The sequence below is a fragment of the Anarhichas minor genome, unplaced genomic scaffold (assembly GCF_050575085.1).
Source record: "Anarhichas minor isolate MPS153535 unplaced genomic scaffold, ASM5057508v1 ptg000037l, whole genome shotgun sequence".
NCBI lineage: Eukaryota > Metazoa > Chordata > Actinopteri > Perciformes > Anarhichadidae > Anarhichas > Anarhichas minor.
Genome location: NW_027466483.1, coordinates 3,384,498 through 3,408,918, shown reverse-complemented (window position 1 = coordinate 3,408,918; position 24,421 = coordinate 3,384,498). Strand labels below are relative to the sequence as shown.

The 24,421-nt window shown below is 41.9% G+C and overlaps 1 protein-coding gene across 1 annotated transcript; it reads right to left on the bottom strand.

Annotated features, from left to right (window-relative positions):
• Positions 1 to 293: 293 nt before the first annotated feature.
• Positions 294 to 24,166, bottom strand: enpep (glutamyl aminopeptidase). Its single transcript, XM_076107025.1, has 20 exons — positions 23,532 to 24,166; positions 21,008 to 21,149; positions 19,285 to 19,419; positions 19,013 to 19,133; positions 17,476 to 17,630; positions 16,149 to 16,262; positions 15,917 to 16,051; positions 15,772 to 15,837; positions 15,586 to 15,651; positions 14,938 to 15,098; positions 14,460 to 14,542; positions 14,047 to 14,183; positions 12,029 to 12,084; positions 11,780 to 11,930; positions 10,466 to 10,539; positions 10,223 to 10,327; positions 9,807 to 9,980; positions 8,960 to 9,100; positions 2,298 to 2,379; positions 294 to 577 (listed from the first exon to the last, which is right to left on the bottom strand). Exons 1-20 carry the CDS (start codon positions 24,164 to 24,166, stop codon positions 431 to 433), a joined length of 2,880 nt encoding a protein of 959 aa, XP_075963140.1. The 3' UTR covers positions 294 to 430.
• Between the last annotated feature and the right edge of the window lie 255 nt (positions 24,167 to 24,421).

The following is a 24,421-nucleotide window of genomic DNA, read 5'->3' as shown; positions in this document are numbered from 1 at the left end:
AGACAGGAACTCTACCCGTTCATAACTCAATGCCTGAATGACTCACTGTGTGCGTGGCAGTGGAGTGGATGTTTTGGATACCTAAGAAAAGATCTCTTTTAAGCCCAGAATCACACTCTGCTAAATGAGCCGACACTGGACTGCAGACTTTTGAGGACTACAGCAATCTGCAAAATGGGACTTACATTTAGTAGATCAGGTGACATGTGAATTTTGATTACAAGTAAGAATGTGATTATTTGATCATCTGCAATGTCGATTCAGATCAGCAGCCACCTGCGTTAGCGCTTCAAAAAGACTACAAACTCGACCGAGCCTCATCCTGAATGCGCTGAATAGGAAAAGGCCTTACGTATCTACAGGGGACTGTGGATGCTCTGGTCTTGTACAGGTACGGTATTCCTGCAGTGCTTCACATGCTGGTGCCACTTCAGGCGATATTGTTCTCCAGCCAGCCTCTGATCTCGTTCTCATTCCCCCGGATCCATTCGATGTTGTTCCTCACCGTCTCCAGCGCCTGCTGCCGAGGCATCTCCCCGGCACCGGCGTTTGGATTTAAACTGAAGAAGTGCTCCATCTGCAAGGGCGGCACGGAGAAATGCGTTTCAAGAGGCCTGAAAACAGGTCAACCTCTACTTGCTTTGAATCAAAATCAAACATTTTATCCCCTTTTTCAGCAATCAGTAGATAATACCCCATCCTTATGGGGCCTTAATTCATAAATACAGTACAATGGTGAAAAGTTTTCACAATGAGGAAAATTCATCAAAATGTCTATAGAAACTCATCCATCCACCCAGTGGGTTTAAAACACACCTTTTGGCAGAATCTTTAAACATTGAGGCAGGCAAACGGCACAGCACAGAAGCAGTGTATTCAACCAACCAACCAAATCTATGTTAGGAAATGAGATAGATTCCGTGAGGGGTTTTAGGAAGTTTCTATGGATCTTTTCATTCATTTTGCCTGCATAAACTTTCACCATTGTAATCCACTTTGAAAGACTTTGATACAAGCTGACCACATCAGTTACAGTCACCTTTGAGGCCTACTGGGAGTATTTATTACTTTTGTGAAAGATTTTAGTGGAGTATTTCTTTCAGAAAGAATCATTAGAACTGTGCATGAAGATAAACTACCCGCTCTTCAGTAAAAATAACTAGATTGTTCAAATCAATAAGCTAAAAAGATACCACTATTTGAAGAATGTGTAACCAGGTAGAGAATTTGAGCCCTTAATATCTTTATTTTTAGGATTATTTTTCTATTTGTGATGTAACACAGCAGATAATTTACGTCTTTAATGTCATTTTAATTTAACCTTATTTCTGTTGATTAAACAAAGTGTCAATCACAGCAGTTTTACCCAGATACGCTTCTCATTGGTTATTTCGGCGAATGAAGACTCCCGATTGGGCAAAGGAAAATAAGTCCCGCCCTACCAGAAAGACGTTAGACGTTACAGAGTAAGAGAATGCGCGAGGGAACGAGCACTATCTGTTTCATAAAGTAGTTCAGCCGTTACAAGTGATAACTGTTTAAAGTTCAAACGGTCAGAGACACAGCGCTTTGTGAGACTGCACTCAGCAACGTGAGAGGTGATTCAGAGACCTTTGTGCCACGAGTTTACAACTTTTGGCAGCGTCTTGCCTTGTCTTATACAGGCTAGATTTTTGATGTTCCCTGGATACCTTTGAGACTGGATATGGAACTCTTCCTGACGAGGAAGATGGCGAGCCACCACTGAACTGATCATCTCCTTACCTCGAGGAGTAGGATCAAGATTTTCTTTGTTGCTGAGGAGAAAACAAGCGTTTCTTCATTTCTCATCACCTGAGTGCACCAGTGTGGTAGGATTAAGAAAGCAACACATCTTACTACTTTGACTTATTCTTTTGACTTTGGAACTGAAACTGACTGTTGAATATTTGAACTGACTGAATAAGGAAACAAGGAAGGAGCTTGAACGCGAAAGGAACAAACTGAAGGAACATTGCATCTCAGAGACACTTTTACACATTTCAATGGAGATGTGCTGAGTTATCTGATTGAGAAGAGCATTGTAAATGTTGTATAAGATGTCAATATTATTTTTATCTTCACAAGGTTCAATATAATCTTTTAAATCAAACCATTCTGTGGCTCCAGTTCTTTGTGTGTCTATTATTGGCTATAAACCTCTCCCTATGAACCTAGGTCCTGGTCCAACAAATAATTTGAGTATACCTGCAGATACTAAGAGGGTTACAAATGACAAACAAAGTAGGAGATAGTTGCACAAAAAGGACAGTGCCAACCTTCCATAGCTGGAGCTCTGTGTTGTAGGTGGTGGTAATCCGACCCAGTAGGCGACCAAGGTTCCTGTCATTGATGGTGTACCTGTTGAGAAAGAAAATTAATTAAAGCTGCGAGCAGCGATGAACGGGCCCTCGCAATCTGCAGCGCGTCGGGGGTGTCGGCGGGACTCCGGCCTGGACTCCGGCCCGACTTCCGGTCGGGTTTAGAGCATGATCCCAAGAGACTTATATTTAAGTCTCCATAGGATACATCTGCCTACCAACTTTCATACATGTAGCTGAAACGTAGTGCTGGGGCTGCTCTTTTGAAATATTGTAGGGGGTGCTATAGAGGCAATTTAAAACGGACGATTAAAAAAATCATATACAATATTTCTTCCAATGACCTTTGACACATGTAAAAAGTTGCATGTGTTTTTGAGCATCCCAAGTTAGTAAAACCATCAGCTTCGTTTTTCATGGCGAACGATGCGTCGCCACGGCAACAGCGTTCGACGATAACGCACAATATTCTCGGCGATTTATCATCAATGTCTTAAGGCTATCCTTACCAAATTTGAAACACGTCAGGTCACCTGGCTAGGAGGAATAACTAAAAGTATAAAATTTGACATTTCCTTTAACCAGTAGGCGGCGCTATGAGTTATTGAGTTTTTTTCAATTGAAGTATGTTAAAACTTGAAGTAGCATCATGCATAAGAAGTTTTGTGCGGATTGGATAATGTACCTTGGAGTTATAACAACTTCTTTTTTCATAAACAATGAGGTAAAATGGCCGCCACGCCACGTCAAGGTTCTTCGATGAAAGCGCACGATTTTGATAACTTTTCATCACAAAGGTCTTAAGAACATCCTGACCAAAGGAGAAGTTGATCGCATAAATTCTCTAGGAGGAGTTCGTTAAAATACGAAGGCTGAAATCTGCAAAAAGTGACAAAAAGCACAACTTCGCGGGTTTGCTGTAGCGCCCCCTGGCGGTTGAATGCAAAAAAAATCTCAGGGTATGTTACAGCATGAGATGTGCACATATGCTGCAAATTTTGGAATTTTAGGACAAACGGTTGAGAAGTTATGTGTATTGATATTAAGCCACGCCCCTAAGAAGTTTATTGGTCCATATCTTGCAAACGCTAAGAGCTATCAAAAAGCTTTTCATAACTTTTGATGATCTAGATCCAATAATTATCCACAGCAACGTTGGTAGCAGTCGGACCCAGCATGTAGGAGGAGCTTGCAAAAATGTGTTTTTCACTAAATTCAATATGGCGGAAAATCTCAGTAGGCGGAGCTTAGGGGTCTGAGAGGCTTTTTTTTTTATCTAGCTCAAGTGGACATGTGTATCAAATTTCAAGTAAATCGGACATACTGGGCGAGGGGCGCCGCCGGTCCGATTGGTAGGGGGCGCTAGAAAGCAATTGTTTTTCACACTAATATGACACTTTAAAAGATGGCTATTTTCACCAGGCCTGACAAGTCCCCAAAATTTGTTGACTTTTCATGCATGTGAAGTATCCCAAAAATGCGTCCAATGTTATAAAATAAAGATCATAATAATAATACCCCTTACAATTTCAATAAGGCCTTTGCGGCCCGACGTTGTCGGTTGCTCGGGCCCTAACTAACCCCTATAATATCAATAGGGCCTTCGCAGGCCCGACGTTGTCAGTCGCTCGGGCCCTAATAATACCCCTAACAGTTTCAATAGGGCCTTCGCGGCCCGACGTTGTCGGTAGCTCGGGGCCCTAATTATGGTCGGCGACCCCTCTCCTGTCGTGCCCCCTCCCACCCCGCCAGAGCATGCACAGTCATCTTTCACCCACCTCTCTCAAATCCCTCTTCCTCAAGTATCTCGCCAGTATTCAACCGTTTATCTCCAGCAGCACCCCCTCCTCCCATCCTCCCATAGCCCATCAACACACGCCCTTCAATTTATGTTCCTTTCCCAAAAAGACGTGGCAAACAGAGAAGGCCAATTCTTTACCAGGGTGTCTGGTGCCCGCACCAGGAATAGTTGCCCCCCACACCCCAACCACACCTGCGGACGGACTAGCAAAGCACTCGTTAAGGCAGTGGTGGGCCGTCAGGGCCAGCTAAGCCTTCTCTGCTGGCCTAAACAGAATCACAAAATTATAGCTATTTAGGGCCCGAGCTACCGACGTCAGACCGCGAAGGCCCTATTGATATTGTACCCGTTTGGGCAAACGTACGCATGGTTGGAGGACTTGCCATGCATGAAAACTCACCAAATTGTGGGGACTTGTCAGGCCTGGTGAATATAGCCATCTGAAAAAGAATGCATCTTTCTGTGTTAAGAAATGGCTCTCTAGCGCCCCCTACAAGTCGGACCGGCGACGCCCCTCGGCCAGTATGTCCGATTGACTTGAAATTTGACACACATGTCCACTTGAGCTAGAGCTACAAAAAAGCCAATCAGACCCCTAAGCTCCGCCTACTTAGATTTTCTGCCATATTGAATTTAGTGTAAAACACATTTCTGCGAACTCCTCCTACATGCTTAGTCCCATTACTACCAAATTTGCTGTGGATCATTACTGGATCTACGTCATCAAAAGTTATCAAAATCTTTTTGATATCTCTTTTCGTTTACAAGATATGTACCAATAAACTTCTTAGGGGCGTGGCTTAATATCAATACATATAACCTCTCAACCGTTTGTCCTAAAATTACCAGATTTTCAGCATATGTGCACATTGCATCCTCTAACATACCCTGATATTTATTTTGCATTCAACAACTAGGGGGCGCTACAGTAAACCCTCGAAGTTGTGCTTTTTGTCACTTTTTGTAGATTTCAGCCTTCGCACTAGATTTTAAGCGATCAACTTCTACTTTGGTCAGGATGCTCTTAAGACCTTTGTGATTAAAAGTTATCAAAATCGAGAGTTTTCATCAAAGAACCTTGACGTGGCATGGCGGCCATTTTGCCTTATTGTTTATGAAAAAAGAAGTTGTTATAACTCCAAGGTACATTATCCAATTCGCACAAAACTTCTTATGCATGATGCTACTTCAAGCCTAAACATACTTCAATTGAAAATATTTCAATAACTCATAGCGCCGCCTACTGGCTAAAGGAAATGTCATATTTTATACTTTTATTTATTCCTCCTAGCCAGGTAACCTGATGAGTCTCAAATTTGGTAAGGATCGCCTTAAGACATTGATGATAAATCGCCATGAATATTGTGAGTTTTCGTTCCACGCTGTTGCCGTGGCGACGCATAGTTTGCCATGAAAAAGGAAGCTGATGGTTTAGTGGGTTGGGATGCTCAAAAACTCATGGAACTTTGTACATGTGTCACAGGTCATTGGAAGAAATAGTTTATATGATTTTCTTTATTGGCCGTTTTAAATTGCCTCTATAGCGCCCCCTACAATATTTCAAAAGAGCAGCCCCAGCGCTACGTTTTGGCTACATGAATGAAACTTGGTAGGCACATGTATCCTATGGAGACTTAAAAATAAGTCTCTTGGACCATGCTCTAAACCCTACCGGAAGTCTGCCATTTTCAATTTTGTATGAATTTATACAATATTTAGACGATGCAGCCCTCGCAGTACGTTTCACTATCTATATATAAAATTTAGATGTATAACATTTGGTAAACAGATGTATCACATGTAGACTGACAAAAAAGCCCCCAGAGCTCTAAGCTCTAAACCCAACCAAAAGTCAGCCATTTTGAATTTAGTGAAAAAAAACACATTTTTGTGAACCCCTACACACTGGCTCCGATTTCTACAAAATTTGCTGTGGATCATAAGTGGATCTAGATCATCAAAAGTTATCAAAATCTTTTTGATATCTCTTTGTGTTTACAAGATGTGGACCAATACACTTCTTAGGTGCGTGGCAAAATATCAATACACAACTTCTCAACCATTTGTTCTAAATTCCCAAAATATTCAGCATATGTGCACATTGCATCCAGTAACATACCCTGAGAATTGTTTTGCATTCGACCACTAGGGGGCGCTACAGTAAACCCGCAAAGCCTACTGGCTAAAGGAAATGTCTGATGTAACTCAGCTGGACTTGTTCCAAACGGTCCCAAACTTCTCATGCTTGATAACACTCATGGCCTGAGGATGTCTACAAGCTAATTTTCACTAATACTCACAGCGCCACCTGCTGGCCAAAGGAAATCTGGATTTTGTGATAAACACCTCCGTTTTACATGACTTTTACACAATGTGGTTTACATTTGACACAGTGCTACATGATGCATGTTTGCACGTGTTCTGTAGCGCCAGGCAGCGGATACAGGAAGCATCGGACTATTTGCAAAGCATCATTTCCGGCATCAGGCGGTCCACGCGGGATTAAAAACGTCTCGCTCGCGGACGCCGTCCGACGGTCGCGGACGGTCGCGGACGTTCTCGGACGCGCAGGCCGGAGTCCCGCCGGCACCCCCGACGCGCTGCAGATTGCGAGGGCCCGTTCATCGCTGCTCGCAGGTTTAATTTATAATTTAATTATTTTTAATAAATACACTACATGTATTCTAATTATTTTTCCCATTATCTTATTTTCTCATTGCACAGCTACTGTCTTCCTCAGTTGCTCTGCTTCCAGCACAGCTTGTTTTAAGTAGAGCTTTTATCCAATCAGGATTCACCTCTATGTCTCTAGGTAAGAAGAGAGGCCCAAGGCCCTCTAGGTAGACTTTGCAGATTAAAGTAAATGGGGACGATATTGTTGATTGTCATAGACTTCAACCAATCAGATCTTTAGTTTGACATGGTGGGCGTATTCTTTGACATGTCAGAGTATTCTAGGTAGCCTGCTACAAATACGTCAGCATTAACGTGCAGCTCAGCATTAAGGTGCAGTGTGATTGGTCAGTGGGCTAGCGTGACTGTTGTAGCTAGCTAGCTAGCAGAATTTAGTATTAGTAGTAAAAGTTCAAGTTGAAAGATATGTAAGAAGTTATGACATTTTTAGCGTTTTGCTTGGTGTAGATTCTTTTTTTTTACCGAGCTTTGTTTTTTTTAACACTCAATGGCTGAAAGAGGAGAAACAGATTTGGTGGAGGAGTTACTGGCAATGCCTTTCTGGAGAAGGACATTTCAGGAAAAAATTGACATTGTATCAAAGGGTCGGCTAACCCCACAGCTAGCAGCCCTGACCCAGCATGGAAAAGGATTTGTACGAATGGTATTCCTGGCTAACAGCGTCGGAGAAGCGTTGCACATTTTATGGCTGGGAATGCGTTTTATTTGCAACTGAGCATCTTTGTGTTTGGAGCTGTTTGGAGCTACGCTACGCTAACCTGAGGTGGCTCACCAAGGCAGCAACACGACACCATAGCATGACAGGACACTTACAAGCTACGGTGCTTTTGAAAACGTTTGCTGAGACCCGAGTGGATCTACAACTCAACGAACACGATCGCAGGAGGACCTCTGGCTGGAACTGAACCGCACTGATCTTCTGTACAACCGCGGTATTAAACTCTTTGTTATCAAATAAAGGAGGATGGACTTTGTCTTTAAGTGAACAGCATCTGTGGTAAGTGAAGTGCTTTTGTGTTTTTACATCTGCATTAGCGTTACTACTGTTAGATTTGTCTATCGTGTCATTTTTATGATATGGTTAATATTGTTCCCTCTGATGTGAATAATATTTGAATGGCTCGTGCTCTTTAGTGTGCGTTGGAATACGTGTTTTAGCGCTGCAGTGTTGCTGGATTGATTCGTCATGCTTTGTTGTCATGTAAATACAGTATATTAAATTAAATTAATTTTTATTTTATTATACTATATAGATCCCGTTAAGGGGGAAATTTGTCTCTGCATTTGACCCATCCCTGTATATAGGGAGCATATATATGAGCATGTATATATGCGACTATTTTTTTGACTATATGCATTGTCCGTTAATGACGAAGCATCCCGTAATGTGCGTATTCATGTATCTGTTTTCTTTTACAAAGCAAGAATTATGGTGTGGAGAAATGGGGATTGTGTGGCGATTGCTTTAGCCCTGTTTGAATCAGTAGGGAACAGCTAAACGCTGCGGGGAGAGTTTGTAGCGTGTTGGTTTCCCTGCTAAGCTAGTTTAGCGCGCCTCCCAGAACACACGCGCCTCACCAGAGTACATACAATGTTTTGTTTCCGGGTGGGCGTGTCAGACACCATGTTGCCAGTTTGAACAAAGTCCACCGAAAACATTATATTTCCCACAATTTAAGCTTCTGTATTTTCCAAATGCACTAGTATTATTCAAACGTATTGTTCGGTTCGTAAGCCTCGTACCGAACGGTTTAATACGAATATGTGTATTGTTACACCCCGAGAAACAAATAATAACCGTAGCTGTGGCGTCATAATGAGATCATTAGGAGGTGGTTCAACTGTAGTAGGACAGCACTGAAGGCCCAGGTATAAAATGCACGGCCCGCCACTGGGAGAAGGTACATGTTCACCACTGCTGTACAAGACCATCCCGATGAAGAGTTTGTAACCCTAACCCTAACCCATACACCGGCGACACCCTATCGGTTAAACAGGTCAAAGAGGGATTTGTGAGTATTATTTTGACTATAATACTCCGGTAAAAAGAGGCATCGATTAAGATGTATCTTCCCCACACATTCCAAGCATCAGCAGCGTCATTTCTGGTCTTTGTTGCACTGACCTGTTGACCAGGTAGTCCCAGTTGAGTGTGGTCCAGTCCCAGGCCATGTTCTGCCCCAGTGGGTTTAGGGAAACATATCGCACCACAGTGAAGAGATCCTGACTCCTCACCACACTCTCATTTTTAGAGGCCTCCAGGAGCCTGATGGGAACAAAGGTTATTCTCTCCACATAAATCTTCCTCATAATGATTTTAAAGATGATCTTGTATGTAAAATCCAGTCATATTATCAGACTAAAAGTAAAAGCGGTGCGACAACACAAAGGAATGTCCCAATAGAACGTTAGAAACTAAAAGTTTACAACTTACATCAGATACTGTTGAAACATCACATTTCCCAAGGTCAGGAATGAACCTTCATGTTAAAAATTCTATATATTTATATATGAGGTATCAGTTTCATCTCACTCTATTGCAGTGAATTGATTTTCTCATCTAACTGAGGGTGAGCGGGCAAAACATAAGACTCTCCCTATGAGTCCATAAGTGTCTGCAAAGCAGTTTGAAACAGTCCATGCAGAGGAAGCGAGAGTCCCCGAGGCTGAATCTGTTCACCACATCATCACCCAGTCCAGTGCATTGTTTAAAGGAAAACCATGGTTTATTACAACACAGGTTTTACTTTCATAGGTTGGCGAGAAGTCATTTTCTCATAGACTTCTATACAACCAGAGGAGTCGCCCCCTGATGGCCATTAGAGAAATGCAACTTTAAGACACTTCAGCATTGTCTTCACTTCTCAGAACTGGAGGTGGCCACCTGATCTCATCCCAGCCAAAGTGATAACATGAAAGTGTTTTCAGGTTATCAGGTCAACCACTCTGTATGATGAGTTGTTATTAATCACCTGTAGAGGAGTTCCACATTCTCCACAGAAGCCAGTCCATACAGCAGCTTGTCCTTCTCTTGAGCCAAAGAAGTGTCTTCGTACCGCTGGAACATTATGTTCCACTTTGCTTTGGTGCCCGAGTTCTTCATGCCATATCGATAGACCAGCAGCCTCAGGTTCACTGCCACGCTGCTGCAGGTCGAAAAGCCAACAAATGTTAATGTCAGGTTCTGAAACAAACAGCTTTGTTTAAAGATATTGTTTGAGGTGTTGCTTTTCTTGTTCTCACAGAAAACTGGTGAAATGTTTACAGGTTGGTCATGGCATCCCTGCTTAAATGTTCTTGCTATTTGAAACATTATTGGTAAATGTCAGGTGTGGGTGAAAATGACTAAATTACATACTATGACACATGATATTTTGAAAAATGATACCTGATTTCCCCACTGATCCACTGGTCGAAAATGCGAGAGGCTTCGTTCAAAGCTTCCTGATCTCCCATCTGACAGGCGATGCTGAGCGCCGTCTCCCTCAGTAACCTGCCACACACAGCCAGCAGAACACATGACACCCATTTCGCATTGTGGTAAATTAGCGCATTGGGTTAGCATGGGGTTATCATAAAAGAAGGACACGTGTTGGTAACAGTAACGGGATTGTGACTGCTCGGTCTGTACCTCTGCGTCTGTGTTCCGATATCAGTCCATCCAAGTTGCGTTGTGAGTGCTTTAACATGGATACGAAACAGTTTCTAGAAAAAACAAACAACAACATGGTTCTTAATTAAGACAAGACACTACAGGCAGAACCAGTTTTCATGCACTAGTCAATTTTGAGATTTTGGTCTATTTTGCTTTCACAACATGTCTTCTCCCAGACCTGTGGAAAACATCCAAAACATACATTTAGGTGTTTCTTTTACCCCTTGGTGTATGTGGATCTCTGCTAAATTCACCTAAAGTTACCATTAGATAGTGCATTATTTGCACATTTAAACATAACATTTCAGAAAACTTGTAATGCAAAAATAATTGTCTTAATGTAAGTAATTAACTGGGCAAGTTTCATATTTTTTTCCTCTATTCACCTGTAGTGTCTTCAAAATGTACGTAAACTTTCAAAACATATCTTTAAAGGCTGCTTTCTCGAAATGGGTTTGACTCTGACTCTCCACTTCTCCAAATCTCCACTTCAGTAGCTCTTACATACACCAATTAGGGCCATTGAAGGTAAAATAATATTAATATAAATATAATAAAAATGTTTTAAGAAATCTTATGTATGAATTTATTTGTCGGCTTATTGACTCTACATGTCATCATCTTGGTTTTAACCAACATAAGGTTTAGTAGCACACGCTACCTGTCCCTGCTGTGGGGACATTGTTACAGCTGTCCGTTTGTAACGCATTACTAGGCCTATGTACTTTTATTGTTCTTGTATATCATTTTATGTATTTGTCATATATGGACCCTGAGTCTGAAATGAAGTTTGATTGATAATAACAACAATAATAATAATAATCAAAGTCACAAATTTACAAGAAAAAAACTTTTTTGCAGACATCACTTCAGTCTGCAAGGTTGGATCGACCTCATCACACCATAGACCCAGCAGAGAGCAAAATATATTACCTATATTAGTGTCTATTTATGTTCATAAAAGAACACAGAAATAACATGAAAGGAAATGCTTATATGTATCTTTCAGGACCTTTGCCTTGCTCAGTGGTCATCCATCTTCCTTGCTTACTAATTTGAATGAAATACAATCGCTCACATTACCACATTTTTTGCACAATTTCAGATTTTTTATTAACGCAATTTACTGACTTTATCTCTGATTCTTTTCACCGAATATTTAACCCACTCATCTGGCTCTGTAAAAAAAAAAGGCTGCTGTGTTTATTTTGCTGAGGTGGCTTGTTTTGATCACAGATAAACATCAAGGTTAATGAGGTTTTAAACTTGAAGGATTAGCAGCTCCCTCACCTGAAACAACGGGTAGACTGCAGCATTGCCTGACAGCATGTCCCGGACATATGCGATAGAGGAGGCCACACGATCCCAGACTATGTAGTCAGTCTCATTAGTCAGGTACTTGGTAAGATTGAAGGCATTGCCGTAATCTATAACATCTGCCCTGAAACAGTGGGATGAAATAGTCGTTGGCATCTCTCTATAGATGTCAGAGACATTGTCATCAATGTTGATACAGTGTGTTTTGGGCTGAAATCTTACCTTGCAAGAGCAAAAACATCATCAATGTAGCTTGTGCGATCAGCTGCATCAAACTCCTGTTGAAGACAGAGTCAAAGAGAAGGTTACCATCGCAGTAACAGTGAGTTTGGTGTCTCTGATGATAGATCATTGTGTCATTAAAGGCTCTGGCTCACGGTGTTCTTACTCTTCCCCTTCAAGCTAAGAAGTTGGCATCAAAGGTAAAAAGCATAACGCAGAAAATTCAGCTCAAAATGTTTAGATGACACGTATGTGTCTGGTAGTTTTAAATGTAATACTGGCTGAATGTAGATTAATGGTGCGACGGAGATTCCAAGAATAAAGTTGTACTATCTTGAGGAAAGAAATCCAAATTGTACAAGAATAAAACATGAACATTTTCATGAGAAAATGTCATAATAACAAGTCATAGTATTGTGAGAAAAAAGGGTTATTTTTGTTGTTTGAGAAGAACATGCATGTTATGATAGGTTTGGCTGAATTAGATTACATGTGTATGTGTTACACATTTTTTGTCTCGTAAAGTTATGACTTAATTCTTATGATATTATCACTTTTATCTCATAACTTATCTCATACTTAAAATATATGGAAAAAAGCAGAAGGACCCCTGTGGCTTCTACTCCGTTCTATTCAATGCAGCAATAGAAGTGCACACCCGGTATAATGCTGCTGGTTTACTATCATTCAACACAGCACATGCTGAAGTGAATGTATGATTTTGGTGTCAATGCTCACCCTGTGGCAAACCAGGGGGAAAAGCCGAGCAGACACAGCACAGGAGGCGGATCCCCAAGCTCAGGTTGGGGGAGGTGATAGAGGGAGTATACTATCCAGTGCAGGTGCTGCAGCCACTAGGCACGTGGCAGTGGTCACACCTGCAGCCCATGAGCTAATTAGAATGAGCATATGTTCCCAGGGCTGTGAAGCAGCAGCGCCAGACAGACTGGGCAGAAGAATACGAGGATCTCCTGAACCTTCTGAGAGGAGCTGCAGCAGACCGGAGGTAATTCAGCGGACTCACCTCTCTCCTCTGCTCTGCCCAAACAGGACGCAGGAATCGTCTCACACTGGGTGTAGACCGAAGGCCAAAGACCCCGACCGGGAGGAATCTTTTGTTGAGTTTGACCCTATCCCGCTTTACCCTACCCTGTTTATTAAAGGACACTTTTTGTTATATGGTTACTGTCTCTGAGTCTCCTGTTTTATCTCTGAATCTTGCCTCCACGTCCCCCGGGTTGCCACAACCCTTACACAACACCTAAGTCAACTAACTGTACAATCACCAGACTTTTACATCATTCTGTAACTTCCCAGTGGTGTTCCCGATGTATTCAAATTCAAACAATCCCAAAGTACTTACGTTCCCATGATGTTCTGCATGAGGAAGCTGCTACTTATACAGTATATAAACATTCCTATAGTCGGTGTATTACCTACAGTCACTTATATGACGGCCGGCATGCTCTCAGTTTGGAGAAGCAGACCGGAGCACTGGCGCAAAAGCTTACTGCTGTAGTTTGGATCAGCAAGTCACTCAAAAACACAAACAAACTTATCGATTACAAAACATCGTTCTGCTGCTCCCGTCCACAGACACTTTACAGACCTCTATAACTGGGAACTGAAGCAGTTTTAGTGCTCTCTTCAAAACCACAAGACTCCATTGACAAAAACAGTAATTTTACTTCACAGAAAACGGGATTGTGAACTAAACCTTTCAGTTTCCAAAAACGGATTCAGCTAGTGCCAGCGCTCACACTATTTATAACCTTACTGATTAACTAATTTTGGCTAACCTGCGTTACTGGTTTTTGATTACGGCTGAGTGGCCGTTTCCCTTTGAAAAACACAGACTTGAATCAAATGCAAGCGGGACAGCAGAAGACGAGGGTAAGCAACCTTAACAGCAGTCAAACATACCGAGACATAGCAGAAATACACACATCTAAACCTGAAGATATGCCGGGTAGTGTGTACATGTGCAGTGTGCTTCTAGATCTCTGAGAACAGCTCACCAAGTGGTTGTCCTGAAGCTGTTGACTAATGGCGTTCCACATGTGGTCGTCATGGTTGACCCTGTAGAATCCAATGTGATCGTTGTTGACCTTCAGCAGGCCGTCCACTGAGGCCGAGTAGTTACCGAGGACATGCTCTGAAAACCAACAATCATTTTGAGAGTGTTTAGTGTGTCAAGGAAAAATCGCTGCACTGGTCAATTTCTGCTGTAAAATACAATCTCTGATTTGAGTATTATGAAAATAGTCCTTTTTTGGCAAATGCAATCCATCTTCTCATCCTCATAATAAGAAAATGGATTAAATTTGACATAAGTCATTGGCTGAATTAGTCTGTACTGATGAAATGTTTTTTTTAAATCATTTTGAATGTTTTCAAGATGATATCAATATACTTAAGCTGAGCATACTACCTGCGCTGCTCTTGTCAAACATCGCCAACATATATTTGTCGCTCTTCACAGAGTGCCATTTGACTGGAATGGTCCAATTGTACCTGGAACAAAAACACATTCTTTCTTATTAATACACCGATGTACCAAACCTACACATATAAAACAACGACACAGTTGTGTTACACGTCTCGTCGGCATCTGCAACTTCCCACAAGTCGGTTGATACGGAGGTTTTTTGCAAAAGTTAGCCTCGCTACGGCCATTGCAATGGCAGCAGTACACATAAAAATGGCTGCCGTTCTGACCGTCCTGCTATGTAGATTTGAATGGGTGCTGAGCAGGAAGTGTACTGTGGCTTTATTGGAGCTTTTTCACTGAAAACAGCTGACTGCCAGAACAGTAAAGTTGAGGGCCGTAAAAAAAAAAAAACAGTGAAGTGAAAGCTGAGGGGGAACTACACAGTTGGTGACAATTTTATCTTCTTCGTATCACTGACCCAAGAGGTGAAGGAGGCTGGCTGGTATCAGCTTTAGGATCCAGGAGGAATCGCCTTTGGCTCAGTTTGGCATCCATCTCCGAGACAGACAGGTCCAGCACAGGATAACCCATCTGTTTGGTCCATGTATCCATGACGTCTGCAACCGGCAACCCACTCACCTGGTCACAGAGAGGAGGAACCGGCTACTGCTCAGAAAGATTCACAGACAAAACCTAAAGCAATGCTCCACCATTTTGGAGAAACATGCTTAAGTTTTCTTTCTCAGAGTGAGATGCTGAGGTCATAATCAATCTCACGCCTATCAATTAATAAGAGAGATTTAGTCAGGATGTGATTAGACTAGCTTAGCATAAAGACTGGACAAAGGAGGAAACAGAAAAAATATATATATTAAAAATAAACGCGCTTTATCACATTTGGTTTTGATTTAAAGCTGTCGCTATCTTTAATAAAAACAACTTTTTTGTCATATTTGCTCAAACTGGTACTATAGCCTGACAGCAGTATATGAGTCTGATAATCTGTGAAAACAGCTGCCTCCTTTTAATGCTTCTCGTGGCACCGCGCCAGAAGAAAAACATCCAATCCGACATGAGGACTTAATCTAGCCTTGGAAGATTCAAAAGCGATAAAGTTCAAACATACATTGGCGAGAGATGCCCAGAAGTTGGCCGTTTTGGCGTTCTTGAAGTAGTAGTCTTTCAAGTATTTCTGGTGGAAGAAGATAAAAAAAGGCTTTCATCAATCATGTGATGGAAACTTTAATGAACATGAATCAAAAGAGCTGCATCCATTTGTTAAATATCTGCCGTGAACTAGCAGCCGACTTACTCGACAGCCATCTCTGAACACGTCTTTGCCCATCCAGTCCTCCAGCATCCTGAGAATGGACGCTCCCTGTATGAAGTTGGATCATTTTCTTTACAGACAGTATTTCGCTGCATGATAATTCATTGTCTGCATCCAGTAGTCGTACCTTGCTGTACGAGATGGCATCGAACACGGAGGTGATCTCTGCTGGGGTCGACACGTTCACGATGATCGGGTGAGAGGAGATGAGGGCGTCGTCCACCATGACGGGAAGCACGTCACTGATGATCATGATGTCTCGCTGTAGGCCACAGGAGGGACACAAGGGAAAGTCTTCAGGACCGACCAGGTAAATTGACAGTGGGATGAATTGTGGCGCCGTTAGAAGGAGAACTCACCATGCCCCAGCTGGGTTCAGCTTTCTCCACACCGATGTATTCAAAGAAACTGGCAAAGCCCTCATTAAGCCAGAGGTCATCCCACCAATCCATGGTCACAATGTTCCCAAACCACTGGGAAAAAGATAAATGATGTGAGCTTTCGAGGGTCCAAACAAAGGAAATAATGTGGAATTTGCAGGGAAAAAACCTGCTAGCGGTTATCAAGGTGAAAAACGGAACCGTTTTTGCCCATTCTTAAGACGGCCTGCAGAGAGAATCAGGCCTTTGTTGGAGACGAGCCTTCAAGAACACATTGTATAATATTTTAGTCGGAAGGCTCCCTGTTTTCTGACCTGCAAACCCAACATATCCTTCATGTTGTCTGGATAAATTCAATATAATGTACATTTTCAGAACACCAGTTCAGGGTGTGCAGCCTGTTCTCCTTCCCAGGTCAAACCGCCTCTTTTGTTGCGCCACCTCTGCGTTTACCGACGCTCGCAGACCTCGTAGGCCTGACACAGACAGGCCACAGCAGGATGAAGCGTACCTTGGACGGGTTTGTGAGGAGGTGTGGATGTGCTTAGTTGTGCTTTAGAACATAACTGCGGTGAAACAATCAGAAAGTAACGTTTTATTTTTCTGATTCACGAGTTTGTTCTCACTGACGCCGCTCCCTCTCTTCATTCCTTCTTTAGCTCGCTCGACCACCGCTGTGCTTGCTCGCTCTCTCTCTCTCTCTCTCTCTCTCTCTCTCTCTCTCTCTCTCTCTCTCTCTCTCTCTCTCTCTCTCTCTCTCTCTCTCTCTCTCTCTCTCTCTCTCTCTCTCTCTCTCTCTCTCTCTCTCTCTCTCTCTCTTCCTTGCTCTTTGAGCCGGAGGGGAGCGGCTAATTTTGAATACTGTGTTTACAAAGAAAAACCGACAATATGACTACATATCATACCTTTAACTCTATACTATACAGGTTTAAGGTTAATTGTTCAGTACCTACATGTTAGAAGGCCTTGAAAAGCTTGCCAGAAGACTACTTGCTGATCCCTTATTTGAAGATCATAAAACTTTATTGACTTCCCCAAGGCCTCTTATCTCCCATCACAGCAAAACAGCTGATATCTCGGAAAGACATGTGCATCATAAAAAGATTGAACAATAGCACATAAAAGATTCTAAACATTTACAATTCTGAACTGTGAACCCTTTTTTTCTTTTGTGTGAAATAAAGATTTAAAAAACATCATACCATTGCCAAAGCAAAAGTGACATCTTCACATGTGGTTGAATTGTGACACAAAAAATACAACTATAAAATATAAAACGTCGAGTAATTAAAGTAGACAGCTGTACCTGGTGAACCAGCTCGTGGGCGATGACACTGGCCACTCGTTGCTTGTTGTAGGACGATGACTGGTTGACATCATACAGCAGGTTGGTCTCCCGGTAGGTGATGAGGCCCCAGTTTTCCATGGCACCAGTACCAAAGTCAGGAATGGCTATCTTATCTGGATAAAAACAGCACAGAGAGTCCACTGAAGTAACAGCTTATCACAGATTTTTATTGCATTACTGCCTCACTAATGCTTGACAGTGATATAGTATCTTGGAATTGCCGGCAATATTCACATCAATTGTTGGAATGGATGTTCTTTACCCCGCTTTGCTGAATTTCTCATTAACAGATTTCCCACCATCAGTTGTTTCCATGATGTTCACCCTGGAAGATTGGATTGGGTAATGGCTCTATTAACTCCTACACTACTTTCAGTTCATTCAAGATTCTGTGCTTTTTCTCAAAGCACTTCAATTATTTAGTATAACAGGGAGCATTGTAAAACCCACTAAGTTGTCCCAACTGGTGGTGTTCTCACTGACTTACAGCTGCTCTTCCTAGAGGTACTGATCAGTTCATCTGGTTTTAATGGAATCCCCTTTAACTTCAAGTTAGGACAGTTGCTCACAATGTTTTTTTATTTCCTGTCTGGTCAATATAATTATATAACTATTTGCATATCAAAAGATTGCTCCCAATAAGCTAGGGATGGGTTAAATGCAGAAGTCAAATTTCGTATATGTGTATATGTAAATGACATTAAAATCCTAACTAACCAGCGGTAAACCATCAGCTCCTGTGTTCAGTCAGGTAAAATGGTAAAGACATGTATGGATAAAATGATGAAGCGATATAACTGCTTTAGTGCCCCGTCAGAAAGAGCTTTGTGGTGGCAAGTTAAAGTGGTGAGGGTATTCTAAGGCGACTGTGGCTAAGTGGAGATCAGGGCCGTCCTTCAATCAGAAGATCAGCGGTTCGATCCCCGGCTCCGCTAGTCGCATATCGATGTGTCCTTGAGCAAGACACTTAACCCCAATATTGCTCCTGTAGCTGTGCCTTCAGTGTAGAAATGTGATCGAATCTGAATTGTAAGTTGCTTTGGATAAAAGCATCTACGCTAAATGACTGTAATGTATTCTAAAGATAGCGTACACTTGAACTGACCTCTAACCTACGTTTTTCTGCTGCTTCCGTCCACAGCCACTAAAGCCACCGTCAGACAGATTTCTCATAACATCATTGATTAGCTTAATTCGGTAACCAGTAGAGGCAACATCGTGTGCAGATCCCGCGGGTAGGGGCAGGGTGGGGATGCTTTTCTTGGCACGTGATTAAATAAAAGCATCGAAAACAACTGCGATGGAGAACATGCCCCCTGTGGAATAAATCTGCAGACACTAAACAGCCCCTGCAAGGACTTTTACATTTGTTATTCTTATCAAAAAACAGACTGCGACCCAAAAAATAAAGTGTGTCTCACTGTGATCACTGTGGTGGAACACTGTGAATCTGACGTGCTTAACCTACTATACATACTGTATAGTCTGAACGTACCCAGTTTTGGGATAGAGTATGTCATGTTGAAATATTCCTCAAAGTAGTCAAAGATGACTTTGGTTGTGTCGGCTGCATACGTTGCAGTTCCTAACTGACTTGGCTGGGCGTAGATTCTCAACTATAGAGGCGGAGAAAGAGAGAACACATATGTTTGCATGCATTGACCACACTAATTTGCCTGACAGTATAAATCTAACAGTATTAGTTACTTTCAACACTACTTGTCGTCATGAGACGGCATCGAAAGTGACACATAATGGCAAACTCACAGGAATTCCTCGGGCGGAAGTTCTTTCCACATGGCCGAACTGGTGCACAGCGAAACATACCAAATAGGTACTCATTGGAATGGACCTATGGAAGGAGGTCTTCACTTTATTGCCAGATAGTTGTTGAGGGTTGCCCTGGAAAAGGCAGAGGGAAAGGCTGACGGGTTAATGTGGGTGTTACACAGACTGTGGAGCTGGGTGGATCCCTGTCCCCCAAATCCAGATTCACAAGATTGATTCCTCTGCTTTTAGTATTCAAAAGTGATCACTCCAAGCCTGGCCTCCTCATCCTTTGTTTTTTTTCTTTTCCCTTCCTTCATGGGAAGGTTTGAGTAATTATGCTCTTTCCACCTACAGCAACCGTACAGCAGTACATGTTTGTGAATTGTTTTATCGGCAAAGAAACTCCGTACATACAAGAAATTCAAAGTTGTCAGTGTTGGTAGTTATTAGTGACGCTTTGAATTTAGAGTTTCCCTCCAGAATGAAAATCTTAGATAAACCCTTGATGAAGCTCAGTCAAAATGATTAAACATATTGAATCTTGAACTTGATCGAAAAAAACAAGTGCATTACGTTCTGAGATCAGTAAAATATTAAGGATATCAATATATAATAATATATATTATATAAATGAATGCACACAGAAGGTTTCACACAAGTGATTTGTATATAAATTACTCCACAAAAATATTCCTCAATGCACTCAAAAATAGTTATCATATATAAATGTCAACAAAATCCACTTATAACCAATATATTTCTAAAGCACACAGAGATATTTGTAGTTTAACTCAATGGAATAGAAATCTACAAATATATGTATCTAAAAAGGATTTCTAATTTTCATCAACATATGTGGATGTTTTTACATCTACAAACAAACTGTTGTACCTGCATTTACAAACTGCTTGTCATGTGTGAACTTCATTTGTGTGTGTTTTTTTGAGATTGTGCCCCTACAAAGATATACTATGATACACTAACAGTCAGGTGGGGAAATGGGTGGAATGCAAATGGTGGAAACTAGTCAAACAGCTAACGTTAGCTTTGGTTGTCCAAACATTTGACTTGCGCACCCCATCTAAGTGTTGAACCAATCAAATATGGGCCTTTTTCAGATGCGAGGGTTCAAGGACAAATGATGTCATATGCTGTACAGCAGGGGCGTTTCTAGGATTCAAAGAAAGGGGGGGTTAGCCCCAAGGGGAGTGGCATGTTTGCGCGCAATTTTTTTCCCCCATTTGGGGCCGCGGATATCCATTGTTTCAGATAGTTCATAGATTGGTTCAATCAGAAAGAGTGTGATTTTGCTCTGTAGTTTTGCTTGCATTCAGTATATGATAACACAAGAGACAGAATTTCAGGGTCATAGTGAAATTTGACAACACAAATATGAACTTTTCTCAAATAAAGAGAGAAATAATTTTCCAACTTGTAAAGGAAAGACGGATAAACTAGCTTTCATATCCGCGTCACTCCCAAATCCTAATTCTTAAAGGGACCGCACACAATGGATGGAGAATGGACCTGACAGTGTCAACTTTATATCGTTAAGTATGATGATGGCTATTGGATTGTAATTTGAAGGGGGAGAAAACATACAAACCAGAACGCACGCACATATGTAGCATGTTAGAGTTATAAATAACTTGTCCATGTGAGTAACAATAGTTTAATTTAATGACATCACCAAAAAAAATTTTTTTTTTGCGTCACCTACCTCAGGCGGCATGTTGGACAGAGCTCCGTAGCTAGCATCATGAGTGATGGAGATTTTGTAGGTGGCCTTCTTGTTGGGTTCATCGAAGCAGGGAAATGACTTGCGAGCGTCCGTTGGCTCGTGATCGGTTGCAGCGATCTTCCTGGTGATCGAAAGGACAGATTATTGCAAGTGGGTTTGACACCTGGTGCTCTTCATTGTTGTTTTTTTTCCTAAAGTATTTAACCCCTAAAGTCAAATACTTTCAGATGCAAGTTTTTCTTTTCTGATTGAGACCCCTTATGGTATTTTGCATCAGTTACTTCCCCTGACCACAGTTTATTAGGTAATAAACACTGAGGAACCAAAAGACTCAACCACGGCAGTGTTTACTGTAAAAGTAAAGACCTTTACCAAAACCTAAAATTGAAAGTGATACTCCAAAATCTGTCTTTTGAGTACATTTTTTAATTTTCATGTTGGCAAAAGGGTTTCAAATGGTCCATAGAACCTTTTTAACCTACTTCTGCAGCATGATCCACCTCTCTGTAGTCCATCCACAGTATGAGGTTGTGTATTTATCCAATGAAAGAATGACTGGAACACATTGGGCGTGCAGGACTGAAGTGGATTATGTTTCTGGAGGGGTTTGAAAAGTTTCGACGGACGGATCATTTTTTCCTCTGCAGTGTAAACATGTGTCTCCGTTTGAATCCACTGTAACGGACTGTTGTGGAATATTTCTTATGACTAGTCGGGAGAAGAAAGTGAAGGTTTTCAATCAATATAAAGTAAACAGAGTTTTGATGAACGATCAAGGTTTGTAAAGTCAATTTATTTGCTTGCAAGCAAAGAGAACAGTCTCACAGACACATTGCAGTGATCTGGAAGACTCCAAACAAACTGAGCCAAGATTTCACTCAACGGGAGCAGCAATGTGTCGTTATTTGGTCAAAGTTCCATAGTTGGACAAAACAACTCAGCACTTACTTGCTTTTCTTGGAGCTTTCCACCATGTCTCCAGTCTCCATCAGTAGATGGAGTTTGCTCATGGCGATGGATCATTTAAACAGCTTAGCAGCTGTTAGGATTTCATCCATTGCATTTCCATGTAAATTCCATTCGCTGATGAATGCCATGGGATACAGTTAGAGCTCCAGAAAAAGTCTCTAAGTGGCCCTTCAGCTGAGATTTATTTGTCAAACTATTATTTCCAAGGTCCAAAATTAACCTTCAAGCTTGGACTTGGAAGTGCTGTCACTTTTTGTTTGATATGTTATTGTTATGTGCTTTTTATGGGACAATGACAGCGATTCACAGTCAGACATAGATTGATTACCCAAAATGTAATTTCAAATGCCAGCAGCTTTTCGAAAAGTAATAGGTGTACCAGGTTATATTTGGGGAAAATATGTATCGAGCTGTGCAAACCAGATCCAGCATCTTTCATGAAATGACCAACCCAGAACATTACACATGTTATCGCTTGAATGCTACTCAAGGGGAATTAGGGTTTGAGTAGAAAAACCCTGCGTTCAATTTTTATTCTTTCCGAAAATGACCTTGGAGTGGGTAAATATCTTGACATGTCCACTTACTATTCTTCTCCAGAACTTTCAACCACATCTCTGCACCTCACATAAAGATAGTAAGTGGATTTGATATTAATATTTGTTCGTTTTGTTAATACTTTAAGTTATTTGAAGAATTTTGTTACAGTTTGCCTTTGTAATATTCCAATCTATTATCTACACACTGTAATTTAGTCCTGAGCATATATAAGGACATTTCAAATGTTTATTAATGTCAATGACTTTGTGTAAACAGATAATAATACTTCGTATAACATATTTGTAATTATGTAGATAGGTATTAGAATATACACATGAACAAATCCTGACAGATTAAAAAATGTATTAACTGTTTAAAATTTAAACAGTTAATACATGTTTTATACTGTAGCTATAGGCTAGCTAGCAGGCTCCGACACGTCAAAGAATACGCCCAACATGCCAAACTAAAGATCTGATTGGTTGAACACTATGACAATCAACAATATCGTCCCCATTCACTTAAACTGTAAAGGGATTCACTTGTGAGTCTGCAGGCCTCGGGCCTCTCTTCTTACCTAGAGACACAGAGGTGAGATCTGATTGGATAAAAGCTCTACTTAAAACAAGCTGCACTGGAAGCAGAGCAACTGAGGAAGACAGTAGCTGTGCAGTGAGAACATAAGATAATGGGAAAGATATTTTTATAAATTATAATACATGTAGTGTATTTAAGAACAATTATTAAATTATAAAATAGCTATAACTTTGTGATTCTGTTTAGGCCAGCAGAGAAGGCCTTGCAGGCCCTGACGGCCCACCACTGGTTTAAATACATGTACAACTCATTCACAGGTGGATTTAAAACTAATATGTTTTCAAAACACATTACTATGCTATCATATACTACTGAATACAGTCAAAATAAGTGTTTCTTTAAAAACTGAAGCTGTGATCACTTTCTTTTGCTTCGCATATGTTGTTTACTGACTTACTTGGTGACCCCGTCCTCGGTGTAGATGACCCTGTAGAACCCCACCACCGAGGCGTTGAGCCAGCCCCGGAAGTCCAGGCTTATCACGTACACCTCTCCTGGGCTGGTGGCAGGCAGCTCCTCCGTGGCCTCCACCACCACGTACTGCTGGGGAACGTATTCGAAGCAGCCCCTCACTGCCACCTCCCTCTGGCCCGCCTGGCTACTCAGCATCCTCAGCCTGGGCTGGGCGCTGACAAACGTCTCCCTGATGTGGAGCCACAGATGACGTGTGGGCTTGCTGACCTCCACATGGACTTCCACGGTGCCCGCGTAGGTGTCCTCCACCAGGTCCGGCTCCAGGTGCAGGTCGTAGTGGACCGGGTTCACGTAGCTGGGCAGACGGAAATTCCTCCATTCACCGCTGGAGTCAGTGGAAGGCGCACAGCGCCCTCTGGCAGGCAGGGGGGGCTGGGTAGGCACTACCGTGGGGGCTGGTGTTGAGGTACTGGGAGATGTGGTGCCCGACCCGGAGAGGCCCACCCCGAGGCCCACCGCGAATGAGCACACCACCACCGTCACACAGATGATGATGACATGCTTAGTGCGGATGCAGTAACGCTTCTGTTGCTTCTCCATCTCCAGGCTTTCGACCATGGTGACTTCCAAACTTCACTAAAAAACACCACTTTCTCCTGGTTCTTAAGCTGACCTGAAATTAGAGCTGCATGCTGTGGGCTCTCGCAGTATTTAGATTAGCCGCGTGAGCAGATCCAAAGCTCGCCTCTGTGGTGCTGAGGGGGTGGAGGGAAGAAAGAGGAAGTGAGGAGAGAAGAGGAAATCTGTCACAGGAATCACGCTGAGGTAGAGATTTATTCTGTCCTCAGTGCTGCCGAAACACCTCCTCCTGTT